Source organism: Mus pahari, chromosome 17, assembly GCF_900095145.1.
Source record: "Mus pahari chromosome 17, PAHARI_EIJ_v1.1, whole genome shotgun sequence".
NCBI classification, from domain to species: domain Eukaryota; kingdom Metazoa; phylum Chordata; class Mammalia; order Rodentia; family Muridae; genus Mus; species Mus pahari.
The window spans coordinates 26556757-26563739 of record NC_034606.1 but is presented as its reverse complement, the minus strand read 5'-3'; the positions used below and the strand labels follow the sequence as shown (position 1 = coordinate 26563739).

General features: G+C 48.3%; 1 protein-coding gene across 2 annotated transcripts; it reads left to right on the top strand.

The window, feature by feature from the left end:
* The first annotated feature begins 789 nt into the window (after positions 1-789).
* On the top strand, positions 790-6923 carry Lratd2 (LRAT domain containing 2). 2 transcript variants are annotated; one of them, XM_021216722.1, is made up of 2 exons: positions 790-1356; positions 1878-6923. In XM_021216722.1, exon 2 carries the CDS (start codon positions 1974-1976, stop codon positions 2904-2906), a length of 933 nt encoding a protein of 310 aa, XP_021072381.1. In that variant the 5' UTR covers positions 790-1356; positions 1878-1973; the 3' UTR covers positions 2907-6923. The 2 variants fall into 2 exon arrangements, with proteins under 2 accessions (XP_021072381.1, XP_029404123.1); XM_029548263.1 differs by having other exon boundaries at positions 1349-1420; positions 1878-6671.
* Positions 6924-6983: the final 60 nt, after the last annotated feature.

Sequence of the window (6983 nt, the reverse complement as noted above, 5' to 3'; positions counted from 1 at the left end):
AGAAGAAGAAGAAGAAGAAGAAGAAGAAGAAGAAGAAGAAGAAGAAGAAGAAGAAGAAGAAGAAGAAGAAGAAGAAGAAGAAGAAGAAGAAGAGAAGCAGCAGGAACAGCAAATATCACTTTAGTAGTTTAGGTCTGGGGTAGAGAAATGACCTCAGCAGGGGAGAAAGTGTCCTCTTGCTGAGGTTAATAACCAACAAGGCTGTCACTTCCCTCTCTATGTAAGGAGGAAGGAAATATATTCACCAGGGGTCTCTGCTAATTTGTTTTTAATTTAAGGACAATTAGGCAGCTCTACACCCCCACCCCATTTCTGCATGCTTTCTCTCACAACTAGAAAAGAAATCCAAAACGAAGAAGGCTGTGAAGTTAACGTTGAGTTTACTTGAAGAGGCACCTAACAGTCATCAGGGATTTTGGGAGCTAGTCTACTCAGTCCTGTGTGAATACTGCTTCCTCTTTCTGAATCTTTTTTCTTTTTTTCTATCCCAAACTATTACTTGCTCTGGAAACAGGTTTTAGCTGATGTGTTTCTTGAACTGTTGCAGCACAGACTCCTTTAGGTCATAAAAAACGTTCTGGATAAGAAAAGTCTGTCTCTCCTTCTTTAGATACTCCAAGAAGAAATGGAAGAAGAGGAAGAAAGGCCAACATTTCACCACTTGCATTTCTTTACTGGCAGGTGGCGTCTGGCTTCCAACTTCTCAGAACCCCAACTCAGAATAACAGAAAGGCAAGGGGGCTGAGGGCGGTAGAGGAAGCCTGCTCCTGTGGGTGGTACACAATTTACCAGCCCGATTTAAACCCGCTACAGAGGGGGCGTGGTCCTGGAAGGGCGGAGCAACCTGGTGGGCGGGGCGGGGGCGGGGCTCCGAGAGACTAAGCTGGCTACAGGAAAGACCGGAGCTCCCAGAGCCACGTCTGTCTCTTTAAATGCCACGGGCTGCACACCCGCCTGGGAGCCCCGAGCCGGATCTACAATCCCGTCCCTCCCGCTCCGGCGCTTGTTGCTCGCCTAGTCCGAGCGGGAGCTGCGGCCCCCGGGAAACCCAGATAGCTCCTTCTGCTTTCTTCCTCGCGCCCCACCTTCCCGGAAATCTGCGTGAGGGGTAGTGCAGCCACGAGCTTGAACAGGCATTGCCCCCCATCTTCAAGTCTTGGGGCTCTACACAGCCGTGGGGAGGCGGCGAGGGAGAAATGCGTCCTTCCCCGAAGCCCAGCTTCGCCGTGGTCTGCGCTGGGAGAGGAGGCACTGCGGAGCCTACACCTGCGAACTCGCCCTAGAAGTCTCGGGTGCGGCAGGGTGCCCCTCCCGGTCCTCTAGGGCTTCTACCTCTCGGGGAGAGAGTCCGCGCAGGTAATCTGAACCCCAGGGCAGGCGCGCGGGGGAGGGGCCGACGAGCCGCAGTGACTTGCGGCAGGTGAGTATAGTCGGGTGGCTCACCTGCCACCTCCACGCCGAGGGAGCCTCGCGGGTTCTTGGGGGTGCAGACATTGAAGGACATCAAAGGGCTAGTTAGGATCCGGAGTGGGAAGGGAAGTTAGGAAAGAGAAGGAAATTAGAATAAAGTTTCTATTTCCTTCCCTCCCCCCTCCTGCCCAGGGTTGGCAGGTAGGGCGCGGGCGGAAGCTGTCGGAGCTGCTGATGCAATGGCTTTGGCTGGGTCCAGGTGATAGCAGGAGGAAGGGGAAAGCTGGGGTGGTCATGTCTCCAGTAATCGTGGCCTCAGTGGTGTAGAAACGCGAGGAAGCTCGTCCCCCAGACTTCTCCTAAAATGGCTCCAGGTGCTCGGGCTCCTGCCCGTTCTTTTTCAAGAAACAAACGTCTTTTTCTGGAGTGGGACCTACAAACATCCCCCTCTTCTTTTCTTCCAACAGGTGGCTTTAGCCCCTGCCCGGGGACCAGTGCCAATGACTCTGACGGTGGTTTCGCTTTCTCCTCTTGAAGTCGTGTGAACGAGCGTCCACAGCGTAATGGGCAACCAGGTGGAGAAACTGACCCACCTAAGTTATAAGGAAGTTCCCACGGCCGACCCGACCGGCGTGGATCGAGACGATGGGCCTCGCATCGGAGTCTCTTATATTTTCTCCAATGACGATGAGGATGTGGAACCTCAGCCACCGCCCCAGGGGCTTGATGGCGGAGCTTTGTCCGACTCCGGGGACCGGCCTCCCCTGCCCCCACCGCAGCCCTACGACCCGCGGCAGCACGAGGTGGAATGCTCGGTGTTTTATCGTGATGAGTGCATCTATCAGAAAAGCTTCGCGCCGGGATCGACGGCTCTGAGCACCTACACACCGGAGAACTTGCTCAACAAGTGCAGTCCGGGTGACCTGGTGGAGTTTGTATCGCAGGCGCAGTACCCGCACTGGGCTGTCTACGTGGGCAATTTCCAGGTAGTGCATTTGCACCGGCTGGAGGTGAGCAACAGCTTCCTGACCGATGCGAGCCAGGGCCGGCGCGGCCGCGTGGTCAACGATTTGTATCGCTACAAGCCACTGAGCCCTAGCGCTGTAGTGCGCAACGCGCTGGCCCACGTGGGCGCCAAGGAGCGCGAGCTCAGCTGGCGCAACTCCGAGAGCTTTGCCGCCTGGTGCCGCTATGGCAAACGCGAGTTCAAGATCGGTGGCGAGCTGCGCATCGGCAAGCAGCCCTACCGTTTGCAGATTCAGCTCTCGGCTCAGCGCAGCCACACTCTCGAGTTCCAGAGCCTGGAGGACTTGATCATGGAGAAGCGGCGCAACGACCAGATCGGACGCGCGGCGGTGCTGCAGGAGCTCGCCACGCACCTGCACCCGGCTGAGCCGGATGAGGGCGACAGCGATGCGGCTCGGACTACACCGTCTCCCCTGCGTCCCCCAGCTTCGGGCTCCGAGGAGGAGAATGGAGACTCGGCCGTGCACTGATGCTTGACCTGGGCTCAGAGCTACAAAGGAAGCTGTTTGCTGCGGCCACGCCCCCTTTCTCCCCCCCTCTTCCCCCTACACTTGGGCCTCATTTAGTATTCCTGGGCCTTTTGGAAAAAGCGGAGTTGGTGAAATGCACTGCAGGCTTTGGACAGGGGGAGGAGAAAGGGGACTTAGGGAGCAGGTAGGATTGGCTGGTGGGTGGCCATAGGATGCTTTTTCTTCAGGCCCCATCAGTCCACCTTCCTTTCCGAGGTGGGTAAAGTATGAACTTGCTTACGGCTTCAACCCTATCAGATCTGGGACCAAATTCAACCCTTCGTATACAAGCAGGCTTGGGGGAAATCTCGGAGCACATTTGCCCTGCATTGGCCTCTCTGAATCCCTCCCTACTCTCAGCTTGGAAGCTACAGGGTACAAAGGCCAGAGAGGATTGGGGAGGAGCCGCTTCGGGTCTGCTGGGAGAACTGCTTATCTGCTTCCCCCGCTGAGCTGTGCTTGGGTTCCTAGAAGCTGGAGTGATTTATTTTTATGGGATTCCCGGGGCACAGGGCTGCTGAAACTACAAGATCTGGGATCAGCAGACCGAAACCAAACAGCCCCGTTATTAAGTGCAGCAAATACTTTAGCAAACTCAGGCTACAGGCTACAAACGGATTTCACTACCTCCCCCTCCCTATCCCAGAGTACCTCCTCTTGGGAAGCTGGCTCTAAGCCGAGTCTTTGGCTCCCAAGTCCTTCCCTGGTTACAAGTAAATCATTGTCAAGGGCCAGCCAGGGAAAGGATTCAATTAAGGTGCCATTCTGCCTCCTGTGTTCTTGGCCTGCTGTTGTGGACTCTTGGAGCTATGGTGGTGTTATCAGGGGAGGCAGTAGCCCTTTGTGTCTCTGATCTAATTAAACCTGCTTGGCGTGTTCATCTGCAGGTCACAGATGGGGTTGGCTTGTGCCACTCCATAAAGTATCCTCTAGGGAATCAACCAGTGCTACCCCGGCAAGAATTAAATCTCTCCTTGTCCCCTTGCTAAGCGGTTGAAAGTAACCCTTTAAAAACCAAGCTGGATCTAGGGTTTGTTTTGCTTTTTTTTTTTGTTGTTGTTGTTTTTCTCTCCCTGCTCCGCCTTCCTCACCAGACAGTTGCTATGGTAGAGTTAGAGTTACTTTGCCATCCATGATGTATGAAAGTTTAATTTAAGGTCCAAAGTCTTGTTAGATGTCCCCAGTTTCTTTGTGGCTTGGAGAACATCCTGTTCAGAGCCCTTTCCTAAGAGTGGTGGCATCAGACAGATACCCTGTAGTATGGTCAGAGCAGATTTGGTGACAGTCCCAAACATCGTTTGGTGGTGGTGGTGGTGGCGGCGGCGGCATGCGAACAGGCTGAACAGGTAGCAATTGTGTCTGCAACTGAACTTCCATGCACTTTAGTCCAAGGCTTTAAAGACTGCTGCAGCCTGTTGCCTGGACTGCAGGCAGACCTTTGACGGCTGAGGGCTTATGGGTGGTCTGAGAACTGCTTTCAAAAACTGAGCCCAGTTAAAGGCTTGTGCTGCTCCCACCAGTCTTTCTAACACTGGAACTAGTTCTTAGTCATTGGAACAAAATCTTACTTGAGTGTCCTGAAGCCACGGTCATTGTTGGGCTTCTTGCTTGGGGAATCTGTAAACCACCCCCATTTTTTTTTTTTTTTTAATAAGCCTAGATCTCCATAGTACCTCAGTATGAAACGTTTTCATTAATTATAAAGACGTCACATGCTCTTCCTGCTTTTACAATGCTTACCAAGCAAGTCCTTGTTCTTTGAATGTCAAAGATAAGCTACATACATACCAGCCTTGGTTTGGGACATTGGAGGAGAACCATTTTCCAGTTGGGAATATGGATCTGATTTCCGTGTTTAATGAGCTCATAGGTATTTGATTACCTGGTCTTGTCCATGGAACAGCAGAATAAGGTAAACACAGAGGGTGTTATTTAGGGAAACCGATGTCTAACAGATTTGTGAAAGTGGAAATTGATGTCCGCTGTGTAGAGGACAGGAGGGGAGGAATTAGAATGTCTGTCCCCAGCAGCTCTGGAATAGCAAACTCTACCGGCTCTCCCATCCTTACCTTCTTCCTCGGACCTCAAAGACCACACTGACTGTAGCAGGCAACTTGTGTTATAGATGAAGTGACCCCAAAGGAGGAACTCCTAAGGTCCACCCCACCCGTAGCATTCCTCTTTCAAAGTTGATCTGTTTCAGACGATGGTTTCTGGAATGTGCTGCCAGCAGTTTTGCTGGGTACCAATAATGCCAAATATGTAATACTTAGGAAGAGCTAACACACTGAAAGTTTTCTTATGGGGGGGAGTAGAAGGCAGTGGTTCTCAACCTGTGGGTCCTGACCCTTTTGGATGCTGCATGCTAGGTATTTGCATTACGATTCATAACAGTAGTAAAATTATAGTTATGAAGTAACAACAGAATAATTTTGTGGTTGAGGGTCACTGCAACATGAGAAACTAACCGTATTTAAGGGCCACAGGATTAGGTGGAGAACCATTGCTCTAAAGTAAAGTACATCAATTTAGGGCTCTTAAGATACAGTGTCATGTCATCTCTTGGTTTTTAAGACTGCAGTGTTGTGGGGAAAACTTTTTTTTTTTTTTTTTTTAACTTTAATGTCCTGGCAATGGCTACATCTGGCACTTTAGGGGGAAAAAGTATATTAATAATTTTTGTCTCTCTTTAGGAATAAGACATAGAACTATTTTGTACTGTGAATTATGGACTCTCTTTGAAGGAAAGAAATATTAATTCCAGTGTTTTTCTGAAGCTCTGGAAGGGATAAGCAAGACCCCATGGAACACGTACAAAAAAAAGAAACCAGACAAATTCTATTTTCTTACCCGAGCAAATATTTTATTGAGACTGCTTATGTATGTTAAAGGAGCCTACAACTTCAGCTACACAACTTTTTGTATTGAAAGAACTCGTACTTTTGTAGCTTTTATTCCACATTTAATTTAAAATGACTTTGTAACACTTAAGCGTCAAGCAGAAGACTTTATTCCAGATCTTGAAGAAAATTTTTAGTTTTTATGGAAATGGTTCAGTGGTTCAGCTTCTCAAAGCTGCGGTGCTCATGGCCCTCCTGGCACCATGGGACAAGGACAACCACATGACAACATATTTTTTTGGAAGCAAAACTTTAATTTTATAATACATATACTATGAAAAGCTAAGAAAATTTAAGGACTACTAGTTTCCTTTTTCTTTCTTTTTTTTTCTTAAAATGGGATCCACTGTGTTGAAGACTCTTGATATCATGTGCTTATCTAGACATTTTTTAAAACAATTGAAATAGAATTGAGCGTGATCATAGTTATCCAATGGATTTGTTTGGAAAATTAGATTTTATTTGTAAATTGTTTAAAAAATCAGGATACTGATAAATTTGACTGTTTTATTCCTCTTCTCATTGTGTTTTTTTATTCTTGGTTATGAATCGGGATATATACTCTACAGGCATTTTCTTTCCCAGCAAATTGTAGTAAATTTAATGTGATTGGCGGTTGTATGTTAAATCAGTTTTCTTTCACCACTTCTTGAGAAGGCGGTTCCAGTTCGAAATTGTATCATTTCCTTCAAAATGAAGGGCCGTACTTAGTTAAATAAAAGATTGATGACATCTTTTAAGCCATTTCCTCTTCACTGTCTTATTAAAATGAAGGCTGTCAAATCCTTTTGAAAAATGTTATGAGGGTTCCCAATAAACCATCTATTATTAGAGCTCAGTGCATGCCTTTCTCCACATAGACACCCTTTCTTTTGATTTTTTTTTTAAATATTAATTCAAGCTGTTCAACTTACTGTAATATTAGTGGGTGTCATCCTAGCATTGTTCAGTGAATAGTTTGTTGGATCCGGTTAGTGGCCCAAACTCTTATATTTATCATGTGGGAATTAATCTCCCACTGCTTTATGGCTGGCTGTGTTCACGAAAAGTATCTTATGACCACACAGTTTCAATACAAGGTTTTCTTTTCCTCTCCTCTCCTCTCCTCTCCTCTCCTCTCCTCTCCTCTCCTCTCCTC